At 32.6% G+C, this 27,313-nt stretch overlaps 1 protein-coding gene across 3 annotated transcripts in view; it reads left to right on the top strand.

Moving 5' to 3' along the window:
• Positions 1-27,313, top strand: part of LOC105225928 (protein phosphatase 1 regulatory subunit 3C) — a 38,111-nt gene that overhangs the window by 2,773 nt on the left and 8,025 nt on the right. For 2 of the 3 annotated variants that reach the window (XM_049457457.1, XM_049457460.1), the window contains exons 2-3: positions 1,882-2,302; positions 13,864-14,271. In XM_049457457.1, the coding sequence (XP_049313414.1) occupies positions 2,226-2,302; positions 13,864-14,271 (485 nt within the window). In that variant the 5' untranslated portion in view covers positions 1,882-2,225. Of the gene's footprint in view, positions 1-1,881; positions 3,592-13,863; positions 14,272-27,313 lie in introns of those variants that run through there. The other variant, XM_049457459.1, reaches the window with a different exon arrangement.

Raw genomic sequence — 27,313 nt, 5'->3', positions numbered from 1 at the left:
TTGGTTGTATTTGAAGGCTGGACAGGTTATATTGAGTTTGCCATGAAGTTTGTAACACTGACTGGTCGGTACTGCCGATGATGGGCCATACAAGCTGAACGATCAATAAGATCAAGGACTTGGCTTGTATGGAAAACTTTTTTATAAGACAAGCAAACACTACGAAATTTAATATGAATATTTGTCTAGTGCAACAGTACAATTTCTGAGAAAATTTTTTAGATCGCGCCACTATAGCATATAGCTGCCATGCAAACTGAACGATCTAAATTGAGTTCTTGTATGGGAAAGTTCTTTATATGATAAGATATCCTCACGAAATTTAACATAGATTATTATTGAAAGTATCAATACTTTCTCCAAAGAAATTATTCCGATCGGACCACTATAGCACATAGCTGTCATACAAACCGAACGATCAAAACTAAGTCCATGTATGGCAAAGTTCTTTATTTGACAGGATATCTTCACGAAATTTTGCATAGACCGTTCTTCAAAGCAGCGTTATAATCTCCAAACCGAACGATCAAAACTAAGTCCTTGTATAGAAAAGTTCTTTATTTGACAAGATATCTTCACAAAATTTAACATAGATAGTTTTTCGAGGCAGTGCTATAACTTCCGTAGAGATTTTTCGGATCAAATCACTATAGCATATAGCTGTCATACAAACCGAGCGATCAAAATCAAGTCCTTATATGGAAACTTTTTTATTTGTGAAGTATATTATGGCTGCCGTGCAAACGAAATTAACGTTATTTCTTATAAATTAATTATTTATTATCGCTTTTAAAAATTATCTGCAGTATTAGTATGTTTTAAGTGATCATATCAGTTATGATCAGTGATCGCTGATTTATAATTTTAGAGTTTACGAAGTTTAGAAAATGCATGTACCTTTATATAAATAAAACAAATAAGTGTAGAGAAAAAAAATCTGGAAAAAAATTTTAAACGATCGCGAAAGTAATTTTTACTTCACATAATGCCAAAAATTTTATTAAAAAATATTAGACTTCATAGTAATTAATTTAAAAGTACCACAATTTCATTAACAAACGCTAGTTTTCGCAAAAATTAAATAAAAAATGGCAAATCAAGCATATTTAGTTGCAAAGTGATCGTGTCAGCAATCTTTAAAAGGCTTAACAGGATAATTTATGTCGACAAATTTTAAAAATTAAGTATGCATTGCAGAAATAACTAAGAAATAAGCAAAAAATCGCAAAAAATCACAAAAAAATCTTTGCTCATTGTTTCCTATCGCTCACACCTAATCGAGTTTGAAGATCGCTACAGATCGCCAAACCGTATGCCGCATATGTATATGTATATATCACGCCAGCTCACGAGTGATAAGCAAGTTGTAGAGTCACTGGACACACTCGAAATGCCTTAGTGAATCACACAGCAAACTCAATATTGCTAATCAAACTCAAGCAGCCGGAAAATAAAAGCGAAATTCACGCCAATTAAGCCGCGCTAAAAGCGGCAACGTCAACTGAACCTGTTGTGGCAAGAGTTACGCCAATTACACGCAGCAAGACTTGTCCAGTCATACCATAAACCGCTACTTCATATAAATTGTTGTTAAAATTATATACAAAGTCATCTTAATTAAGCCTAAAAGCTAGTAAATCGTTACGAAAATCCAATTTGTTTTGAAATGCTATGAATTTCGTTGTTTCATGCCACTTAAGTGTGGCTATTAATTGCATTCCTCATAATAGATTAGCTTGTATAGAATATAGTAACACTGATAAGCGACTGCATTTAGTAGTTATTAGCATATACATGTATGTATGTATATACTATATGCACGATCGTCGCCAAGATCACTTGTGAAACTCATGCTTCTCTTTTTTTCCTTTCTACTTGCAGCACACACACACATAAACTAATATCAGCACTAGTATTCCAGCAATCAACGCACAAACAATTTCTGTAGCGATAATAACTACTGATAGTAAGGTAAGACCCGAACTAACCGCACTATCACAACAGCTGACGAAGCATACGAACATAAAGAAAGCAGCAGCACGCTTCAGCATCAGCATCAACAGCGTTTGCCGGAGTTGTTGCCTATCAGCGTGCGCCGCTAATCACAACAGCAGACAGCCAATAATAGACTGCAGCGTACAACAAAAAGAAAAACTTATAACACAACAACAACAATAGTAACGGCCAATAAGGCAGCAATTGTAATTAAAGCAGCAGCCGAGAAAATGATTTCACACAGTCCACCCATCTTCAGCCATAGTCCACCAGTCAGTTTCCTATCGGACTACATGAACAATCATCGGTGAGTGATCGCAGTGCGAACGTTACGAAAATTATTACATGCGAATTTGTGTAGGAAGAAAGTTGTTTTAAGACAGGATTGATGATTGCCTGTGCTAAATTTAGTGAAAGGCGCAGTACTGAAAAGTAGTTTGCTATACATTGTTTGAGAAAAGTGTTTTGAATGAATACGAAATGATGTAAATATGTTTTTAGAGCAAGCAAAGTGATCGTGCTGGAACGTGCACCCGTAATTTGAGCTTGAACTGAAATATGCTGATAGTTTTAGTGTCGCTTGAAGTTGTATCGAACTTTTCTATGAAAATTTAATAATATTTTTTGGTAATAACAAAAGTTTTCGAGATTTTCAAAAGTGATCGTGCAAAAAATTTTCGCGAATTGCAATAGCATACGTTTAAATAAAGTTGTTTTGAAAGCAAGTGCGCTATAAAGTGCTTAAGAAAAGAAATCTACGATTAATACGAAACATTATGCATACGATTTGATAGTATGGGGAGTGATCGCGTTAAAAGTGAATCCCTAATATGCACTTGATTATATGAAATATGCTGATATCCCGTTCCTTGAAGTTGTATTGAACTTTTGTTTGAAAATACACCAATATTTTCAGTAAAACCAGAAGTTTTCGCGTTTTACAAAAGTGATCGTGCAACAATTTTTTAACGAATTTCAATAGCATACGTTTAAATGAATATTCAACTGGTTATGAATAGTGTCACTTGATGTCAGCTTGCACTGTTGTATGAAAATATATTAATAGTTTTAGTAAAACCACAAGTTTCGGCGAATTACAAAACTGATCGTGCAAAAGTGTTTGGAAAATTTCAATAGTATATGATACTTAACATGTTTCTCTAAGTCAAGCTGAAGTTTTGTATGCAAATTTTTTAATATTTTTATAGAGCAACCAAAAGTTTTCGCGATTTACAAAAGTGATCGTGCAAAAATTTTTTGACGAATTTCAATAACATACGTTTAAATGAATATCCAGCTGGTTATAAATAGTGTCGCTTGTAGTTAGCTTGAACTTTTGTATGAAAATTTGTTAATATTTTTAGTAATAACCAAAATTTTCGCGATAAACAAAAGTGATCGTGCAAAAGGTTTTTTCCGAATTTCTATATAATTCGTTAAAATTCGTTATAATTTGTTTAAATGCAGTTGTTTTAAACGCAAGCAGTTCACTTAAGCTGCAAGTAGCAGTTAAATATAACTATTCGATTACGCACAAATGCGTCACATTCAGTTGAAGAGTGATCTGAGGATCAACACGCCCACACAAACGCATAGGTATATTTTCAATTTATTTTAAATGCCACAAAAAACTACTTAGCAATAAGTACAAGTGTGTGTTATGAAAAGCATTGTCGCATTGATTTCAATAATGACTCTTAAACAAACACCGATCTTCATTGATCGTGCCAGCGCGTGGAAAAGTATGTGTTCTGAACGCATATCAAACAACATGCTGATTCAGCATTAACATTAGCAGTGAAATAGATTTAAATGAAGCATAAACAATCGTCCATCGAAGTATGCGCAGATTCAGCTTGTTGCCAAGCGCATGTACCACACGCAATCAGCGTTAACGCGCACTGTTTTGAATTCCAAATGGATTTATTTGTTTGGCGGCGTGCACACAAAGCACCTCCGCAAAATCTCTTAATCTAAAAATAGTTTGCAATTTTTGAATTTTTTTTTCTGTTTCTGATTCTGATTTTGCACATTTGTCAACCGCCAGGCGTCGACGCATAAGTATTTGCTCTAATGTTTTTTATTGGTTCTGCTGTTTTTTTTTGCTCATGTTGGCTTAGCAGCTGCTCTTGACACTTGTGAATGCCATTAACGGAGCCAGCAAGCTTTCAAGAGTAAAATAATGGGCGGCAAGTGGCGCATATTTATACAAAATATCGTCAACATATTGATCCTGGCGTACATGTGTACACTAGAGCGGGTCGTTTTGCAGGGAACCAAAAAAACCGAGATCGGAAGAATTGCATATGCATGAAATGTGCTACGGATCATTCAGAAGGACTTTGCCTAAGCGACTATGGGTCTAAAACCGATTTCGCGGCATCGATTTTGAAGGCGAAGGTTTTTAGGGATCATAAGTCGTCAGTTTTTGAGATTTTTCTATGGAATTTTGTACGTAGATGTATTTTGATATGCTATTGAACATTTGTTGGAATCAATCGGTTTGGACCACTATATCGTAGATTTCTCATACAATCGTTTATGTTTTTTTTTTACCTTCATCTTAAAAATCGCTGGCTCGAAACCGTTTTTAGACACTTAGTCTCTTAGGCAAAATAGTTCAGTATGATTCGTAAACCATTTTCAGCACACGCGATTTTATTTTTAAAAAATCTACCCGCCCTAATGTACACACTTTCGTGTTATGTGACTAACTCTTGGCCTTGGCAATAGCGACAAGCCCCCGGTAAAAGTTTTAAAATGACCTCGACAGTGCTGATATATTGCCTGTACTAAGAATGAAAAGCAGAAAATGAAAATGTTATGTTATAGAAAAGCTTGTAAAAAATTATCTTGAGTTAGAGATCACTGATCGTTTTTATGACAAAAACCTTGACAATCATTAAGCATTTTTAGGCGCAGCAGTCATTATATAGTATAAGGTTATTGAAATTATTGGGCAATACATATATGTATACATCGTCACCTAAAATTCAAAACTACGTATCATCCAAAAAATCGAACCGCTGTCAGATATAACCGATATATAACCAATTTGTAACCAATTTATAACCAAAACTCAAATTATTTTTCAATTTTTTTTCCTTCGCCAGTAAACTTCTATGTATGTAGCATAAAATTCTAACCTCTCCCTGTCAGAGATAACCAGTATATAACCAATATATAACCGTTTTATAACCAATACTCAAATTTTGTTTCGGTGTAAGTTTCCTTCGCCTGTAAACTTATATGTATGCAGCATGAAATTTTAACCTCTCCCTGTCAGAACCAGTAACCAGTATATAACCAATATATAACCGTTTTATAACCAAAACTCAAATATTGTTTCTATGAGTGGTTTCATGTTTTTCCTGCGCCTGTAAACTTATGAAAAGTTATGTTATATACATACATACATATATACTTAGTATATAAGCGCTCATTTGCCTGATCGATCGGCTGATAGCGACTAAAGCTACGGAAAATACCATACAAGATCAAACGATCTGTTAGTCGTGTTATCAGTTTGCTTAATACATAATCCAAACAGCTTTAAAATTTCCGCTGTCACCTAATTGTCCACTTTCGGTTAGACTTTTAGGATTAAGACGAAATTTCGTACAATTTAATGCTTTAATCTGCCCTGTTTTCAATATTATTAACGAATTCAATGAGAAAGTACCGTAAACAAATAATAACATGCATTTGCGCCTGTTACCAAGCCAAATCGGCTTACGAAATTTGTGTTTTATTTTAATGTGTTCTAATCCGGCTAAACATCGCTTGACAAGATCATATATAAATAATATAAGTAAAAATATCATCAAAACAGAACAAAAAACGGGGAAACGCCACAAGCTTAACCGGCACGCACTACTTTTTCTACAAATTACCTCGAAAAGAGATCATGGCAACTTCAAATTGCTATGTAGCAAAGCTTGTAAGCCCGAAGCTTATAAGCACATAATCACTATTTAATAAACTCAACCACTTGAACTCGCGCAGCCGCCGCGACGAGACAGTAAACACTCGTAGCAACTACATACATACATACATATGTAGTTATATGTAACTGCAATGTACACATAGTTATAGATAAGACACGCGGCTGTTGCGTGCTAATAGTCTGATTGCTCGGCCGGGCTTACTGACAGCCTCAAGCCGGCTGCTAGCCACCAACACTTGCCAATCTAGTCGCCGGCTTGCCTGTTTTCGCAATTCATAAAAAATCAGGCGCCATATGTGATGTCACATATAAATCGTTGATAGTGTTGATATAGTTGGGGGAAGTCAGCGTGTGCGAAAGTGCATATGTACTCGTATGTGCATAGATATTGTCGTATGTTTGTATATAAATATGTTTGCAGTAATGAAAAAACGCGTGAGTGAGTCAATATGATAATTAAGTGCGGATTGCGCGTACTTTTCTAGCCAAGTAGCTGCTCTATTGTGGAAACCAACGATATCGTAGCATAAAGCTGTCATAGAAACTGCACGATCGATATCGCGATCTTGTATGAAAAACTATTTTATTTGAGAAGATATCATCACAAAATTTGACACAGATTATTATTTTGAACATTTTTGCAATTTCCAAATAAATTTTTCAAATCGGTCGACTATAGCATATAGCTGCCATACAAACTGAACGCTCAAAATTAAGTTTTTGTAAGAAAAACTTTTTTATTTGAAGAGATTCCCTCACGAAATTTGGTGTGTATTAGTGTTCAAGATAACGCTACAATATCTGAAGAAATTGTTTAAATCGGAATACTATAGCATATAGCTGCCGTACAAACTGAACTCTAAAAATCAAGTCTTTGTAAGGAAAACTTTTTTATTTAACAAGATATTTTCACGAAATTTAATATGTATCATTATACAAAGCTGCAATATCTGAAGAAATTGTTCAAATCGGACCACTATAGCTTATAGCTGCCATACAAACTCAACGTTCAAAATCCAGTCTTTGTATGGAAAACTTTTTTATTTGACAAGATATCTTCACGAAATTTGATGTATATCACTGTTCAAAATAACGCTGCAATATCTGAAGAAATTGTTCAAATCGGATCACTATAGCATATAGCTGCCATACATACTGAGCGCCCCAAATCAAGTCTTGTATGGAAAACTTTTTTGTTTGTCGAGATATCCAGAAAAAAATTGTCGTGGAATATTGTTCAAGACAAAGCTATAATCTCTGAAGAAATTGCTCAGATTGGTCAACCGTAGCATATAGCTGCCATACAAACTCAACGCTCAAAATCAAAGCCTTGCTTACACATAATCACATTTACAAAGTTATTGTTGCTATTTACACTTCCATACACGCGTATCTTCAACTGTTTCATACAAACACATCACAATGCGTGTTTTACTACTAACATAGCACTTAAATATGCCTATGGAGCTCCCCTCCTATCTGTCCCAGCTTTATTCAATCAAACTCTTCATTTCACTTTCATTTACAATTCTACAATACTTTTTATTTAATTTTTAGTTGCTTGTGTTTAACAATAGGCAAACAAATTGCGTGAGCACTCGTGCCATGCAGATTGTATCTGATAAAGCTAAAGTACCCTACTCATCGCGCGTTGTTTTCGTAATTCAATTGGAATTGCGCTGATTAAGCGGCAGAACGTGATGGCTCGAGGCTAAATAAGCTAAATAATAATAGTCACTAACTTATCAGCAGTCTGGCACTTAATCAGGCAATGTTTAGCAACTTGTCTAAGGATTTCCTATAAAACTTTGAACACACTAAAACTAAAGAATCATAAAACTTTATGGTTGGTGGCGTAAACATGACGACGGTGCGTGCTGGCTGTGGGGATAGAGTTGAGTGGAAAATAGTGGTTTTTTCCATAAATAGAAAAATATTTTGTGTAAAATGTGGCAATTTTTTGGTTTTATAAATTTGGTTATATGAATTTGAGTCATGTCTATGCGTTGCAGTAGTTGATTAGCTTTAATTTGGACTATATTATTAGGTTGGCTTTAGTATAGACTTTGCCTAGACATACAAAAGAGTGCGCAAATAAATATTTTATAAAATTTTTAATATATATTTTTTAATACTTTTATTATTTTTTTTAATTTTTTTAGTAAAAATTTTAATTTATATATTTTTATAATTTTTTTATAATTTTTTTTTATGAAAAATTTTAATATATGTATGTATATTTTTTTATATTTTTTGATTATTTTATTTATTTTTTATTAAAATTTTTAAAATTTTTTAGTATTTCTTTTTTATCAAAAATTTTATTAAACTTTTTTATAAATTTTTTTATAATTTTTTTTTTATTAAAAATTTTTAAATATTTTTTTTATAATTTTCATTAAAAATTTTTAAATATTTTTTATTATTTCTTTTTTATCAAAACTTTTATTAAAATTTTTTATAAATTTTTCTATAATTTTTTTTTTTTATTAAAAATTTTTAAATATTTTTTTTAAATAATTTTTTATTAAAAATTGTATTTTAAAAAACTATTATTTTTATTATTACGTCGCCAAAATTGTTGTATTTGGTCTCGAAAGCCATTTTTTTACAGTTAGAACTATCAAAGCTCCAAATAAGTTTTTCATTTGACCTAGCCACATTTTCCATACAGTTAGCGTATAATGCCACTAAACACCACAGGACTAACAATATTCACAGACATGCCAATTCACACCCATTCAGACATACCTACACATACTTGCAGTAATTAATATAAATGAATTAATTAGTTATGATCGAAGCATTTATTTCTTAATTATGCTCTCAACTTGCGCTGATAGCACTCTATATCGAAAGCATTTATTATTATTATATTATTATGACTATGCTAAATATAACTTCTAGATAAGACAAGCAAATAAATATGCAGTGCAAATCGGAAATTCCATAATCGAACTGTACAAAAATATAAAAAATAAAGAAAAATTATAAAAAATATAGAAAAAGTTTACAATCTGCAGCTTTTGGGTATGAAAGTTTTTTTGTACGTATACGTGTGTGCTGTATATATAATTGATAAATCAATGTCAATATTAGAGGCACGTATGCCACATAGGGGGCTATAAAAATTTCAAATATTTCCAAAAATTCACAGCCAGTTATCAATAGTAATTAATTGCAAAATATCAAAAACATGCAAGCAATTCTATACACATTTAAATATAAATTTATTTATAATAAATATAGATAAGACAATTTTTTGTTAATTTTTATATTAAATATAGATAAGCAAATATGGACTTTTTTCTATTTCTATTTTTTAGCAAAATGCCTAATCATCACTTGAGCTTTAGTTAATTTATTTGCTTAGTAATTAGTGCATAGTGTTATATAAAACAACAAATATAAGGCAATTCTTGAATATTTTTGGAATGCGCGTTGCCAACTGTTGAAAATTATCAATAATCAATATTGATGATCATATTAACTTGAAGTCCTTGTATAGAAAAGTTCTTAATTTGACGAGGTATCTTGATGGAATTTTGCAGAGATTATTGTAGAAGTAGACTCTATAACATATGAAGAAATTTCTCAGATCGCACCACTATAGCATATGGCTGTCATACAAAGTAACCGTGCAAATTCAAGTCCTTGTATGGAAAACTTTTTTATTTAAAAAGATATCCTTACGAAAATTTGTAGAGATTATTTTCCAAGATAACGCTATAATATCTGAAGAAATTTCTCAGATCGCACCACTATAGCATATGGCTGTCATACAAGCCGACTGATCAAGCTCAAGTACTTGTATGGAAAACTTTTTTAGTTGACTAGGTATCTTCAAGAAATTTGGCAAGACTAATTATTTAAGGCAGCCCTACAATATCTGAAGAAATTTCTCAGATCGAAGAACTATAGCATATAGCTGCCATACAAACCCACTGATCAAACTCAAGTACTTCTATGAAAAACTTTTTTATTTAACTACATATCGACACGAAATTTGCCACAGCTTATTATCTAAAGCAACGCTGTACTCCGCAAAGAAATTATTCAAATCGGCTCACTATAGCATATAGCTGTCATACAAACTAACCGATTAAAATCAATAAAGATTTCTCTACACTCTTTTATACTAAAAAAAATGCAACTGTCAGGGGTATTCAAGCCTCGGTGCAAGCGAAGTTAAATTTTTATGTTATTTCTTTATTTTTTTAATTTTTATTATTTCTATTTAATATATAAAAATTATGTGTAAACAAAAGCAATGTAAACTAACCACAAGCCGAAATTGTTTACTTTTAAATATTGTTTTAAGCAATTTTCCATCAGTTTTTGTTTAATGTCGCCACTTGACACTATTTACACAGCCACACGCACACATATTTAAGCAACAAAAAATTAAAACAAAAACATTTAAGCAGCCGAAAAATCAAATTTAACACATTGCCGATTGCTGATCGTGCTCATCAACTCAACTAAAGTCAAACCAAAGTTTGCGCGCATGTCTTGTTCAAATACGAAAATAAATAAGCGAAAAAGCTAATAAATAAACTTTAGTGAAGTTTTGTGCAAACATTTGCACACCCCAGCGAAGTGCGAAAGCCGGGCAGACTATCGACAAGCGCATAAACGAGCGCGTCTAGTAAAAGTTAAGCCACAAAATCGACACATGTTGATTTATAGTTACGCACACACACACACATGCCTTCATGCAAATGCATAAATACTCGCGCGTTAAACAAAAGGCGGATACATTGTATATAAATAGTTACAAAGAGCGCATAAACACAAATGCTTGTTTTTCGATTTTTTTACGACTTTTTTTAATTTTTTGCCAATTAGTGGCTGTTAAAAGAAAGAATCTCAATTTCTCAACAATTGGAAGTGAAATACAAATGGCAAAAATGAAGTGCAATTGAATAAGATACACGATTTTTTTAAGTGAGTTGCAAGTGCCTAAAAATGGCAGGCCTAACACGTAAATAGCGAGCGAGAAACAGCTGAAGTACGTTTGAGTAGTGAAGGTTATGTCGCAATGTATTTGACAATAAATAAAAAAATAATAGTAATAAAAAATAGTAATAAAAAAAAACCGAAAAAGTAAATAAAAAACAACAAAAATAATAATAATACAAAAAAAACAAGAAAAAAATAAATTAAAAAATATTTTATGTGCCATAATACTAATTACCTTCGGTCTGACATTGAATATAGTAGGCTAAATTTTATTTTTGTTTTAATGTTTCGCTTTCGTTTTAATTTTTCCATAACGTTTTATGGTGAATGTAATTCAAAACTAAAGCTTAACATAAAATTTTCAAAATATCATTCAAAACCAAAACAACTCTCATACAAATTTTTAAGTTTTATGTGGGATCCGCCTAGAAGTATGCCTCATAATTTTGAAAATCACGAATTTCTTCGTAATATATTGAGATATTAACAACCGAATGAAAAGCAAAAGTCGGAGATGCTCTAAATTATATATATAAATGATCAGCGCAACGAGTTTAGCCGCTTAGCATATAGCTATCATACCAACTAACCGATCTAACTCAAGTCCTTGTAGGAAAAACTTTTTTATTTGACAAGATATCGTCACGAAATTCTGCACGGATCATTGTTTAAGACAAAGCTACAATATCTGAAGATATGTTTCAGATCGAAGAACTATAGCATATAGCTGCCATACAAACTGACAGATCCAACTCAAGTCCTTGTATGGAAAACTTTTTTTATTTGAAAGGATATCTATCCGAAATTTAGCACAGATTATTATTTAAAACAACTGTATAATATCTGAAAATATTCTTCAGATTGGATCACTATAACATATAGCTGCCATACAAACAAGCTCAAGTCCTTATATGAAATACTCTTTTATTTGACGAGATATACTCATCATATTTTACAAAATAAATTATTTTAAACATTAGTGTAATCTTCGAAGAAATTGTTCAGATCGGTTCACTATAGCATATAGCTGCCATACAAACTGCCTGATCAAAAGCAAGTCCTTGTATGAAAAACTTTTTTATTTAACTATATATCATCACAAAATTTGGCATAAATTATTATCTTAAACATCGCCAATAATATCCAATGAAATTGTTCAGATCGAACCACTATAGCATATAGCTGCCATACAAACTGACCGCTAACAATCAGCATTAAAATCTTTTTATACCCTTTTATGCTATAAAAAATACACCTGTGAAGGGTATTATAGCTTATTTAATTAATATATGGTATATGTATGTACATATATGTATAATATCATGAAAATATACTCATTCAATTTTCGCTCATAAGTTTCAAAACTACACAATCAGCAAGCCATAAAAATTAAAATTTTCCATTTCAAAATCCTTGTGCTGAATACGCGTCGCCGCAACCAATAATTTTTTAATTAAACACATAAAAATAGCAATATTTCGCTAAGTTCTTGTTTGCTTGTCGCGCAGCCAATCTGTTGCCCATTTAAAGTTCGAACCACATGCTGCCGCCCAACAACTATCGTCATTACACACACTAACACAGTTTTTCGCAAACTTTTTTTTATTGTAATTTAGTTGCTAGTTTATCAGCGCCGGCATTTCCGTAGAGCTCCCCGCCGCCACAATAGTGGTGAAGTTAATCTAGGCGCAATTGCAGACATCTATCGACGTCACTGGCCACTCGAGGCAGCAGCAATGTTGTTTACGCTTTGCATAGCCACCGTTTAATTTCTTTTTGGGGACTACGTGCCTCCCGAAGATTTATTTTTGTTATGCTTTCTTATTTGCCTTTTTTCGCATTTTCTTCATTTTTTCTTAACGCATTTTTGTTGTATTTGTTGTATTTGTTTTGCTAAGCTACTTTTATTGCTTCATTACGCGTACGAGTATATGTGGGTGTGTGCTGGTGTTTTTGCGAGTTTTTATCTTAAAAATTTCTGCGCTGGCTTTGTTATTGTTGGCGGCTTTTAATTTTGTTGCGGGGGCTATATCGGTTAACGACAACACGCGCAGCAAATTTATGGAGGCATTCTGCTTTGGTGCCGTGGAGTGTAGGATAAGGCGATACATATTTGCAGCTACAGTATAGCAAGGAAAAAGTATTGAATTTTGGAAGAAAATACAAATTTTTCTTTTTTTTTTTTGATGCAACCGATTTTGACAGCATCTTTTTTGGCGCAGTGTTTGTTTTTGTAAATTTTTTTAGCTGAAATGTCTATGTCTGTTTTTTTTTGTAAATTTTTCTAGCCCAAATGTCTATGGCTGCCTGCGCTGTCGGAAGTCCAGCGACAGTTGCGCAGTTTCTTGACAAGCAGCGCGGCTAATTTGAGCCAAATGCGTAAAAAGTTAACGATTCCGAAAATTTTCATGCACAAGTGTCTACTTCTCTTTTCTAAAGTAACTTAAAGATAACATCGTCACCTAAAATGCAAAACAACGTATCATCAGAAACATAGAAATTGAGTATTTTATTGCTTACGATAAAATTTCCGACTTCCGTGTCAGATATAACCAATATATAACCAATAAATAACCAATATATAGTATATATAACCAATTAATAACCGATATATAGTATATATATAACCAATTAATAACCAATATATACCCATTTTATAACCAAAACTCAATTTTTTTTTCAAAATGAGTGGTTTCTATTGTATCGTTTTTCTTTCGCCTGTAAACTTATGAAAAGTGTTGTTACGTAATTTTACATTTTAGGTGACGATACATAAGTACTATGTTGTAAATTTTTAAAATTTTATAAAATTGCTTGTGCAATGTTAGTCAAAGTAATTTACGATATTTTTATTAAAGCGCGCAGCGTATAAAATACCATGTTATATAACATATATACATACATATATATATATATTTTATTTCTATTAATTGTCGCTTCTCCTTTCCGCTTGCTTCCAGTTACAATGACGAAACAAACAGAGCGTCACGCTATTGTCGCCCCCAAGTGATCACACTCGCCTCGAAGGCCATGGCCAATAGCGCGGCCGCCGCTTTCGCCAGCCATCAGCTGAACCAGCAGCAGCCAACGCCGCAACAGCCGCCGTACACAACACATCAACAGCAGTCGCAGCGTCTGCCCACCACCGTCACCGCTGGCTACGGCAAAGGCCATGACGGACGCGGCATTGGCGGCTTGCCGCGCACGCTCTCCGCACCCATCATCAATTTGCAGCCGAAATCTTGCCTCAGCCGCAAAACCTGCCTACACCGTTCGCAAACGAGCTACAGAAGCAGCACCGATAGTCGCGACAGCGACGCGGCGGGCGCGGCGGCGGAATGCGCGAATTGCAAATGCAATGGACAAAGGTGAGTGGACCAAGAAATATTGCTGTGCACATTTGATACAACTCAAAGTGCGGTAGCTATGTTATTGTTGTTGTAAATTTTTTATTATTATAACTTTTTGTTGCTGTGCGATGTGATATGATAGCCGGCGTGCAGCGATTAGTTTTATTTGGCGGTTACTCATACGCCGTGGTATGCATTACGTTCCATTTAATGGTAACGCCGCATACTTGGTTGCAGTCGTGCCTTGTGCTACGCCAAGCGCTGTGCATTAGCCGCGTTTTTTTGCAAGGCGTGCGGTGGTGCAACGGCGGTTTGGCGCTGCAATAGCGGAAATGTGACACCAGCTTGGCGCTATGGCATACGGCAAATGTCTAGTTGTGTGTATGTGTGTGTGTGTAGTTATCTTCGTCGTTGTCGTGCGCTTAGTCTAATATAAATCATTTTCGCTATTTTTACACAATAGGCGCTCGTGGTGACTCTATGCGGCGCGGCCGTGTGGCGTTTGTGCCACATCTTACCGCAATTGCTTAGTTTGGTTTGACGCAAACGCCAACGCTTGTGGCCCAGCGTTATAAATAGGCGACGGTGGTGGCGTGCCAGTCGGCTGACGTTATTGCATTTCCCGCAAAGCTGCTGAAAAGCATTGCAAAATGTGCCATAATAACTCATAGCCACACAGGCATAGTTACAGACGTGTGTCTCGCCCTTTTGGCTTTAATAATCGCATGCAATATTTATTTCAACGCGCCTGCAAACTGCCACAGTTTCAGTTGTCTTTCATGTCATTTACTCGTATTTATTTAAAAATTTCGAAAGTTGGCTTTCAGCATTTAGTCAGCGGCGAAACGTCATTGCCGTCAGCGGCTGGCAGCCGCAATGACAAGCTATTAAACAAAATAGGAAGAAATGCAAGAAAATTGAGGAAAATGCTGTTTTCATAGCGAAATTTGTCGGAAAAAAATATGGACGTTTGTAGGCCACAAGCAGAAGGCCGCTTTCACTCACTCGTATGGCATGCGCCGCGCTCAGTATTTTTCACAAATTTCTCTTGCCTTCAAAATTGTTCAGGAATCGTTAAAGATGAGTCAATGCGTTGTGCTGTTGTTCTCGAATATGTTGCATGTGTGCTCATGAAAATGCCTGATTTTATTATTATTATTATTATTATGTATTTGTACATTTCTTTGTTTGTAAGCGGCGGATGTTTCGCTGCTATTTTTGGTTTGTAATTTTCATGCGACCTTCCTAGCCATGGTTGTCTGTCGCTTGCAGACTTTGATGTATACTTGCAATAAAAATTCTTGAAAATTGAACAGAATGAAACGAAATTGCGTTGAATATTTGAAAATTATTACTTTCTTTTACTTTTGGATTTTCTTCTACAAAATGTCGCTAAACTGATTGTTCAAAATTAAATCCTTGTATAGAAAACTTTTTTATTTGATGAGATATCTTCCCAAAATTTGGCATGAATTATTTTTTAAGGTAACGGCACAATCTTCGGTAAAAAAATTTCAGATCGGCTCACTATATCATATAGCAGCCATACGAATTGACCTGTAAAATCAATATTTGCTATAGAAACTTTCTTATTTGCTGAGATATCTTGAAGAAATTTTCCAGTAATCATTATCCAAAGCAACGGTATAAATACCGAAGAAATTGTTCAGATCGGATCACTATAGCATATAGCTGTCATGCAAACTGACTGTTCAAAATCAAGTTCTTGTAAGAAAAACTTTTTTAGTTGACGAGTTATCATTCTAAACTTTGGCATAAATTATTTTTTAAGATGGCGGTACAATCTTCGGAAAAAAATTTTCAGATCGGTTCACTATAACTTATAGCTGTCTTACAAAATGAACGATCAAATAAAAGGCGATTTTCTTAATTATGCTTAAATAAGAGCTAATATATTTATAGAGCGTCATATGTATGTATGTATTAATAGTGCAAAATTTTTTTTAAAGATATGTACATATGTAGAGCATCAAAGCGACCTCAAGCGGTCTAAAAAAAAAATCGCATGCCAGTTTGTATGCATTTGGTTATCTACCATCGCTATCAATCAAATACTTTTTGCTCAGATAACCCATGAGCCTAAGCTAAACAGTCATACAACAAATATTTGCTAAAATTAAAACAAAATATTAAATAATTACAGTGTTAGATATGTACATGCTTATGTGCATTCCATAAATGTTTTTCTATTTTATAAACACAGAAATATAAAAATATTCAACCTTATCCATGTTTGTATATATCGTCACCTGAAATGCAAAATAACGTATCATCAAAAAATTCGAAATTGAGTGTCTTGTTGATTAGGCTTCTTTACTTCGAATTGCTTCCATAATATTACATATGTTCAACATTTTCAGGTTCTGCGCTCAGATATAAACCAGTATTAACCAATATAAAAATTTGTTTGCACTCTTGTTCCATTTTATTACGCGTTTTATACACGCCACTGTAAATTTTCGAAAATGTTGTTACGTTAATTTGCATTTCAGGTGACGATATGTACATATGTATGTTTTACTCATTATCGAATTTATATGCGTACATATGTATTTTTGTATGTTGCATGTCTCACTCATTATCGAATTCACACCAAACTGCGGTCGCTTTTATATCAATGACAAGATTTGTTAATGATCGCGTGCATTAACATTCGCTCAAATGCATTTAAGGCGATTAATTGCACAGATTAACGTTGGCGCGTATGAAGCACAGTGGCTGCAAATATTTAAGCATACATACATATGTATGTACTATATATGTATATAAAGGAAATTTAGATTATAGTAATATAAAAATTTTAACATAGTCGAGTAAATGATTGTCGTTTCTGCCTAGATTCCATAAATTTAGCAATAAACACTGAAAAAATGTTAAGAAAGCAAGTGATCTTTTTTATTTTTTGAAATTTTGGTTTTTGACTTTTTTATTTTTTTATACATATGTATATTTTTTTTAATTTTTGTTTTTAATTTTAATATACATTTTACTATTTTTTATTATTTTAGTACTTTTTTAATATTTTTACGTTTTTTATATAAGCATATTTTCAATTTTTTTTTAATTTTTGATTTTATTTTTTTTATATTTTTTATGTACATTATTAATTTTTTTATTATTTAGTTTTTTTAGTATATTTTTTTATATATTTATAAGTTTTGAGTTTATTTTTTCTTTTAATTTTTTATGTTCTTTTACATAATTTTTGAACTTTTTTTATTTTTTTTTTTAATTTTTTTTTTTATATATTTTTTTTAACTTTTTATTTAACTTTTTATGTCTTTTATATATGTTCTATTCACAACCTGTCGTAAAGCATCGTAAAATTATAAATTTTTACACTTGTTTTTTTATAATTTTACGATGCTTTACGACAGGTTGTGAATTGCGCAATCGTTTTTTTTTTGTTTTTTTATTTTGTTTTTTTTTTTTTGAATTTTATTTATTATTTTTCTTTATGTAATTTGTATATTGTTTTTAAATTTTTTTTTAAATTTTGGTAATAAATTTTTTAATGTATTTTTTAGAGATTTTTAAATATATATTTTTTTATTTTTTTAAGATTTGATCTTAATTTTTTACGTTTGTTTAGCTTTTCTTCCTTCTGTTTTTTTTTTAATTTTTTTAAATATTTTAGTTATTTATATCTAATTTTTTTTAATTTTTTTAACAATCTAATATAAAAATAGCATTCTAGCATAGACTTCCTAGATTCTATAAATTCAGCTACACACCCTGAAAAAACGTTAAGAAAGCAAGCGTTTTTTCAACTTTTTTACTTTTCTTTTTATATATACATACATATACATACATATATGTAGTTAAAATTTTTGTCTTTAATTTTTTAAATATTTCTTGTTATTTTTTTAATTGTGATTTTAATTTTTTTTAATTTTATTTTTCATTTTATATATTTATTTATTTTACTTTGTAATATTTTGTATTTTTTTTAAGTTTTGATTTTTTTTATTTCTGTTTTTAATTTTTTATATTTATTTATAAATTTTTTTAAATTTTGTAACATTGTATTCCAAAAAAGCTTTCTAGCGAAGAATAATTTATGCTGATCGCATCAACTTTGGCCTACAATTCGACTGCCACTTTGCATTGCGCTGTGTGTTTGTGCTTGCGCGTGTGCAAACGCCGCTGCCGCACGCCCCTCCCAGCGCGCGTTAAAATAATCGCGATGATGAACGGCTTTTTAAATGTCAAACAAATTGTTTTTTCCCGCATACGACTAGTCATAACAACGACTTGCCCGAATAATTACAAACATACATACATACATACATATACGAGCATGCCAACGAGATATTGGCGCTCATAAAACCTGCATTTAATACACAGACAGACATACAATAGGTAAATGCATTTTAATTGCTGTAAACGCAGCTTTATGCTGCTGCCCACCAAATAGCTGTGCACATCGCATTGTCGTTATCATTGTTGTAATCATTTATTGAGTCTAAAAGTGGCGTGCTGATAACTGGATTTTTTACTGCCGGCGCTTAAACTGGGCCGAAGGCTATTGGAAAGCAACACGTAGCGCGTATGTTTGTATGCACATATGCACTACATACACTATAAAAAAATGGCGCATCAAAAAGTCACACATACATATTTATGTACATACTCGCATATACATATGTATATTTATGTGCAGTGTATAGGTGCGCTATTAATAAAACTCTGAAATTAATGGATTTCTCTTGCATTTGCCTGCTCTGTGGCGAGTTTGAATTCAGCGAATTTCTGCCCGCGCATAAATCACAATTTGCGTCAATTTGCGTAGAATTATTTTCACATTAATGATTTTTCATGCCATGAGGCGATGTTGTCGCATTTCCGTTTTATCGACGACGCAGACATTCTGTGTTATTTCATCAGCTGTCTGCGGCGGAAAATCTTGTACATTAGTATTAGTGCCTTAGTTTTTTAGTTACTGATCTGAAATTTTGCTTACACACTTTTCTCATCAAATCACTGCTTATTTGTCGATACCGTCGAAATCGGTTCACTATTGCATATAGCTGTCATACAAACTGAATGATCGGAAACAAGTGCTTGTATGGAAAACTTTTTTATTTGACGAGATATCTTCACGAAATTTGGCACGGGTTATTTTTAAAGCCGTACATATAGTATCTGAAGAAATTGTTCAAATCGGATGACTATATCATATAGCTGTCATACAAAGTGCACGATTGGCATCAAGTGCTTGTATGGAAACCATTAGCAGTTGATGAGATACCTCGAAGTAATTTAATATATATGATTGCCTGATTGTACCGTTATCATCTCCAAAAAAAATAATTCAGATTGGACCACTATATCATATAGCTGCCATACAAACTGTTTGATCAAACTCAAGTCCTTATATGAAAAACTTTTTTTTATGACGAGAAATCTTCACGAAATTTGGTATGGATTATTGCCTTGAGCAACGGTATCTCCACCTAAGAAATTGTTTAGATCGCACCACTATAGCATACAGCTGCCATATAAAATGATCGTTCAAAATCAATTATAAAGTCACACTGCCTAACAACTTTATGCTGTATACACAAAAAATATAAACATACTTACACATACCTTGTAATATAAACGATAAAAGCACTAATAAAACAATATACATTTTTTGTTGTACAACAAACATGCTGCTGTAATGCAAGTTAATACCAAAACGCGACAATTTAAGCATTAAAAATAAATAAATAAATAAGAAAGCAACGAAGATCACTTTGCCAGTTTATTTACCAACACATACATATGATATACATATACACATCGGTATGCGTATATGTTTGTATGCAATATGTAGACGTTGCTATGTTTACATGACAATTATGTAGACTGTATCACCTCCCCACACGGGCGGCCATTCTTGGCTGATTCACGTGAAGTGAGCGTGATCGCCCGCCAAGCGTCTGGCAGCGTTGACTGCGTGTCAACCAAAAATACACCGCAATGGCGATGTGACGCTCAATGAAAATAAATATCTAAACTAAAATTAAATTAAAATACGCAGCACAGCAGAAATCAAACAGCAAGCGCTAGACTTGAGAAGTTTTCGTTGCACTACAAGGCGGCTATTGCGTAGACATGGGCGTTGGGAGTGGGAAAAAATGAAGAAAAATTGCGGGTTCTAGTGGGTTTGATTTGATCATTCAACTCATTTCATGCTTCATACTTTTCTTGAAATTATAAAAAGTTTCTGAGCATAAAATTTTAGAAATCTCTCAGGCGCATGTGGCAACATATGTTTTTTAAATATATTTGCTTGTTTTCAAAAATACATTTTATATATAAATATTGTATTTTGTTTTGTGTGCTCATAGCTTGTATTTTTTTATTTCATTTTTCTGTTTTATTTTAATTTTTTTTAATTTTTCTTCACTTTTATATTTTATTTTACGTGACACTCAAAAATATTGTTGTGCTCTAATTTTTAACACGCCCACTCATATACTCAAATATATATTTTCCTGAAAGTAAAAATTTTCGGGTTATTTTTGACAATTTTACTACCAGCTTTGTGATAAATAAGCAGTATTATTGTTTAACAACAAGCAGGTGTGGGGAGTTTCGAACAAGTCGTAGTAGAGGGAAATCAAAATGCCTTACTATTTTTCGCCCAAAGATTTATTGTAGCATGTGTTATCATATGTTGACAATAAGTTTGCTATTCATTCGTATTTGATTTTACTATATTTATTTTTATTTATATTTTTACTTTCTTTTTCTTTCTATTTTCAAAATTGTTTGAAAAAGTAATGTATTTTTAATGCGTCTTCACATTAATCAAAAACTGTTCAGACAACTGAAGTTCTGGCAAATTTTCTGACTGATAGCTGTCAGCCAAATGCTGTCAAAATTGTTATACTATTTCAGCAATTCTAATTCACCCTGTATCCACACGTTATATTCCTTCATTTTGCACATCTTCTGCTGCTTCTTCTGCCGCAAATTAATCACCACGCTTGGCATGCCACCCCAATGGGCAATTATTAAAATGCGCGCTGCTGCCTAATAATAAATTCAGCGCAACATGTGATCGTGTGTAGGCAAATATTAATGTTACGAAAACAGATTTTCGAAAATATTTCAAATTCAAGAATAATTATACATATTGGCGGGTGTGTCATTAAACTTAGTGCGCTATTAGTCGCTTGATATAAATTTAGCACAATTTGATGTTTCTTTAATGGAAGTCCGTAAATACAAAATCTTCATAATCAAATGTAAAATTAAAATTTCAAATTTTTTTCTTTTTGATTTTTTTTTTTGTGAAAGTTTACATACATATGTATGTATACATATTGCCAGCGTTATAGGAGTATATTGCTTGTATATACTCCAACTAGTCGCTCAGTTATTGAGATATCGGCCTGAATGTTTATCCAAGTCCTTTTCTTATCAATAGGCTGCTTATTTGTTGGAACCGCCAATATCGGACAACTATAGCATATAGCTGTCATACAAACTTATCGATCAAAATACAGTCCTTGTATGGAAAACATTTTTATTTGACGAGATATCTTCATGAAATTTGGCGTAGGTTATTATCTTGAGCATTGCTATAATATCTAAAGAAATTGTTCAGATCGGATCACTATAGCATATGGCTGCCATACAAACTGCCCGATCAAACTCAAGTACTTGTATGGAAAATTTTTTTATTTGACATTGTATCATCACAAAATTTTACACAGATTATTATCTTGAGTATTGCTACAATATCCAAAGAAATTGTTTAGATCGGATTACTATAGCATATGGCTGCCATACAAACTAAACGATCGAACTCAAGTCCTTATATGGAAAATATTTTTATTTGTCGAGATATCCTTACCAAGTTTGGCACAAATCATTTTCCAAAGTATTCGTAGAATTTGCGAAGAAATTGTTCAGATCGGATCACTATAGCATAAAGCTGCCATATGATTTGACAGATCAAAATCAAGTCCTTGTAAGAAAAACTTTTTTATTTCTCCATAAATCTTGACGAAATTTGGCACGGGCTCTTTTCCATAGTATTAGTAGATTCTCTGAAGAAATTGTTCAGATCGGATCACTATTACATATAGCTGCCATATAACTCAAATTAAAAAAATTTCCACACTTTCAACTAAAATATCTAAAATATTTTGTAATGTCTTCTATGCTTCTATATGAAAGTGAAAATTATAATTTCCAAATGGCAAACGCATAAAATTACAAATTTCAAACCAAGCGCCTTGCATATTAAATTTCCAATTAACGACTAATTTTATAGGCTTTGCATATTAATTTTCCAAGTAACGGCAAATTTTATAGGCTTTGCCATATTGCTGCAAAAAAAAAACGCTACTCTTTTTCAAAATCGACTCATTAGTGAAAAAGCAAGTTTCCCACAAGCCAACGTGGCTCCACGCTGCAGTATCGAGTGTTTCAGTTTTTTGTTGTTGTTTTTTTATTTTTTTTTTAATATGTATATTATGCACCACCATTGATTGAAATGAGGAAAACCTTAAAGCCACCTAAAAAGCCCTAAACGGCTGACAGCACATAGTTGATAAAACCGGCTTTGTCGTAAAGCGCGCATGCGCCCGATTTTATATTTTTCGCTGCAACTTTTTTCACCTGTAAAACCAAAACAAACACCCAACAAGTTGTAATGAGCTGCACAGCGCAGGCGCGCAGTTACTTTTGTGCAGCAGCGCGACACTCTTATGACAACAGCTAATTACAGAGTCAAAAGGCAAACGAACGAAATGTGTAAAATAACAATAAATTGAGGTTATAAAAAATCAAAATAAATAGTGGCGAAACACGCAAGCAAACATACAAACCGCATGCGTGGAGAAATCAAGAAGCAAACACCGGCAAAGCTTATCACTACCGCTTAAATGTGAGCCAGCGTATCGTTGACCGCTTTCGTAGCCGATAGTGAAGACGCCAACGATTTACATTTACTACCACTGCTTGTGGCGACAATCAAGTCAAGCAAGCTGTAAAAACCTGTTGCGTGTGAATTGTATAATTCGTTGTTGAGTGGAGTTGCCCAGACAGCGCTGTTATGGTGGGCCGCCAACAGACAACTTCACGCACACGTCTTTTCTATATATTTCTTATATTGGATATATGTATGTATATGGTGTCTACTGTGTCTCCACATCCATATCGGTCACTGTTAGCACCGCCAGCACCCACCAACAACCGCCGTTCAAGCATTCAACATGCGTTGTCCACATGATCGCTGGGAAGTCAAAAAAAAGCCAGCATATTACAGCGTCGCTGGCGTTGCAATGCAGCCCAATCATAACAAAAATAAGAAAAGTGAATAAAAACAGACGCAACACAATGCATATTTATAAGTAAAAATCAATATACTTTTTCCTCAATCACACTTACATATGCATGTGATTGCTTGCTGCTCAGCCCACAGCCCAGATTACAGAGACCAGAGCCCAGCAGCCAACAACGCTGCACATTCCTTAATGCCTTCTGGTTTTTTTACCTATCAAACTGTCCACACATACAAACATATGTATATGACATACATGCAATCGCTTTTATATACAATAATATGTAATAATTCGCAGAGCGCGCCATCTACCGCCTACTTAGTCGCCATCAGTGATCGCGCATGCGATCGTTAACACTTGTTGCTCCAAGCAATAAAACTGCACAGCTGCACCGGTATCGCTGTAATTTTCTCATTACCTACAGATTTCTTGCGCACAACGCATTCTTCATGCGCAAAGACGCGCTTACAGCGAGTGTCTTAGTATTAAACACAATAAAGATACACGCTAAACACACTGAGCCCGCGTTTCTACGCTCAAAACTCAGTGTGTTTGTATGACAATGTATGTTGGTTCCAAGATATGTGACTTGAGCAGCTTGTAGCAGCGCGTCTGCAGACGCATTCTACGCACTTTTGCATGTTGTAGACAAAGCAGCGTCGCACAGGCAAGTGATCGTGTCTTCGCCGCGTTCGAAGTGATCCTGCTGTAAACCTGACGTTACAACAATGCAGAGATTGCGGTCAGACACTGATAGGCGCGAATGCAACGTCTGCGTGCAAGCCACTGACCTCATTGCTTGAAGGTATTGTAATTGATAAGTATATGCAGAAATATATACAGAGCGTGTGTTGAAATTAACAGTGATGCGAATTTCACTTTAAGCAGGTTGAGAATCATTCGGAAGGAAACTTCGGAGACCCTATATATAAAAATATATACATAATGATCTGTATGTGTGCTCAGTTTTTGAGATAATGAACTGAAATTTTGCTCACATCTTTTTCTCTACACGAAGTTGCTTATTTGTCGGAACTCTCGATATCGGATCACTATAACTTATAGCTGCCATACAAACTGTACGATCGAAATCAGGCTCTTGTATGGGAAACTTTTTCATCTGACGAGATACCTGCACAAAATTTGGCACAGTTTATTCCTGGAGACAACGGTATAATCTCCGAAGAAATTGTTCAGATCGGACAACTATAGCATATAGCTGTCATATAAACTAAACGATCGAAATCAGGTTCTTGTATCAAAAACTTTTTTATTTGATGAGATATCTTAACGAAATTCCACATAGATTATTATTTTAATCATCGCTATTATATCTAAAGAAATTGTTCAGATCGGATTACTATAGCATATAGCTGCCATACAAACTAGTCAATAAAAATCAGGCTCTTGTATGGGAAACTTTTTTATTTGACGAGATATCTGCACAAAATTTTTCACATTTTATTCCCAAAGATAACGGTATATTCTCCTAAAAAATTGTTCAGATCGAACAACTATAGCATATAGCTGCCATACGAACTAACCGATCAAAACCAATTTCTTGTATAGCAACTTTTTTCTTATGAAGTTTACTCCAGCTACAGCCGAATTTAACATTTTTTTCTTGTTGTCAAGTATTTTTATCAGCCGTTAGTTGGCAACACGCAAATAAGTTTCCCAGTCACCATTTGGCGCTTATGGCCAAGCAGCAGCGAAGTCCAAAATAAATGATTTTGTGTGCGTACATTCTGCGTGTAATGAGTTTTTGCCAGACATGCGTGGAGTAAACCAAAACAAAAACACTTGAGTATCTAAATTTAACCCGAGACAGACGTAAATACTCCGCGCCGACAGCCATACGTTTTTTTGGCAACCAAAATTGGGCGTTCACCTCCATGTCACAGTGATTCAATTTTGCGCAGCCGAAAATTTGCTGAACGAGCATGTGTTGATAAGCCGATAACTAGCATTTTTGTGACGTCAGCTCGTTAGTTAAAGAACAGCTGTGTTTACAGATACTTATAAATATATATGTCCATACTTGAACAGGTTAGCAAATATTGACTTGCTTTGCATTTATCGGTCTAATTCTGTTTATTTTTCACCGCTTGATTTGCGCTCGCCAATCGCACTTAACAAGCGCACTTGATTCACTCGCCTTCCATAAAGTGGTAGAAACAGCTGTTTCAGTTTCAACGACAGACATGCGTTCGTTTGCTGTAACAATTATGGACTGTTAGCTAATTTGCAAACGATAAATTTTAATAGAAAATGTTAAAAATAAAGTGGTGTTAATTAATTAACTGACTCTATTATGCAAGGTCGTCATGAGATTGCTCGATTTCAGAGCTTGGAAAGGAGATTGATAAATTTCGGTATACATACAAAAAGTATATACAATACATACAATTTATTATATTATATAAAACAAAAAACGTCACTTGGAAAATAGATTCAGGCATTTGATCCCAACTACTCGTAAATGAGGTTTATAGGGAGCCGTAAGCATATACTTAGGTATAGAGTTTGATATACATACAAATGTAGGTATGAGTTCTAGATATATGTATGTATGTGGGTATTTTTGTCTATAGACTTTCAAAGCATTTTTTTTTTTAATTTTCAATAATTTTCTGTTACGAAAAATAATATAATTTATTATTAATATCAAAATTTCTCAAGCTTATATTTCTGCTCAACATTTTGAGGAAGTCATTAAATATACATATATTCCGCATTATTTGAATATCTGACACACAAAAAACTAGTTTCAACTTAATTAAATTTTATAAATGCAACGGATTAATTTTAAAATAAAATTTTTTTAATATATTTTTAATTACACTGAAAAAAATTAATTTATTTTGAAAGGCTTGGAATAATATTAAATGTATTTTTAATTTGTTTATTATACTATTTGGTTTAAAACGCAATTTTCCAATATGTTTTGAATTTACACTGAAAAAAATTTAAATTTTTAGCGAAAAAATTTTTAATTTTTGTTCCAAGTGTTTGAATAACAGCGAATTTAAATTTATTGATAATAATCAATAAGGAAAAAAAACAGTTTTTCGAATATACATACATACTATATACAATATATTGAATTTACACTGAAAAAAATTTAATTTATTTTGAAATAAAATTGATGTAATATATTCTAAATTTGTTCATCACAAATAAATCAATTTAAAGCACAATTTTTTTGAATATGTTTTTTACTTACACTGGAAAAAATTTAGTTTAATTTAACAGAAAGAAAAATTTATAAATGACTGTATATTTTTGACACAAAAATGATGATTAAAAAATAATAAAAAATAACAAAAATTTTAATAATATATAAATAATAAATAAAAATAAATTTAAAAAAACTTTGAAATTTATTTGTTTTAAATTATATTAATGCAAATTTTATTGTACAAGCACATTTGGATTTTTCAAAGTTTTTTAAATTTATTTTTAACTTAATTATTTTTAATCAATTTATATAAAAATTGTTTTCTGTAAAAATTTAAAAAATATATTTTTTTAATATACAAAAATTTTTTTTAAATAAAAAAATATTTTTTTTTATTATACATTTTTTTTTTAAATTATATAAAGTAAATAAATAAAATTTTAAAATATATTTTTTTAAAATACAAAAATAAAAATAAAAAAAATATTCAAAAATTTTATTATACAAAAAATGTTTAAAAAAATTAAATAAAAAAATCAAAAAATGTCTTAGCTTTGAAAAATGAACAAAT

The sequence above is a fragment of the Bactrocera dorsalis genome, chromosome 5 (genome assembly GCF_023373825.1).
Source record: "Bactrocera dorsalis isolate Fly_Bdor chromosome 5, ASM2337382v1, whole genome shotgun sequence".
NCBI classification, from domain to species: domain Eukaryota; kingdom Metazoa; phylum Arthropoda; class Insecta; order Diptera; family Tephritidae; genus Bactrocera; species Bactrocera dorsalis.
This window is presented reverse-complemented; position numbering and strand designations above follow the sequence as displayed.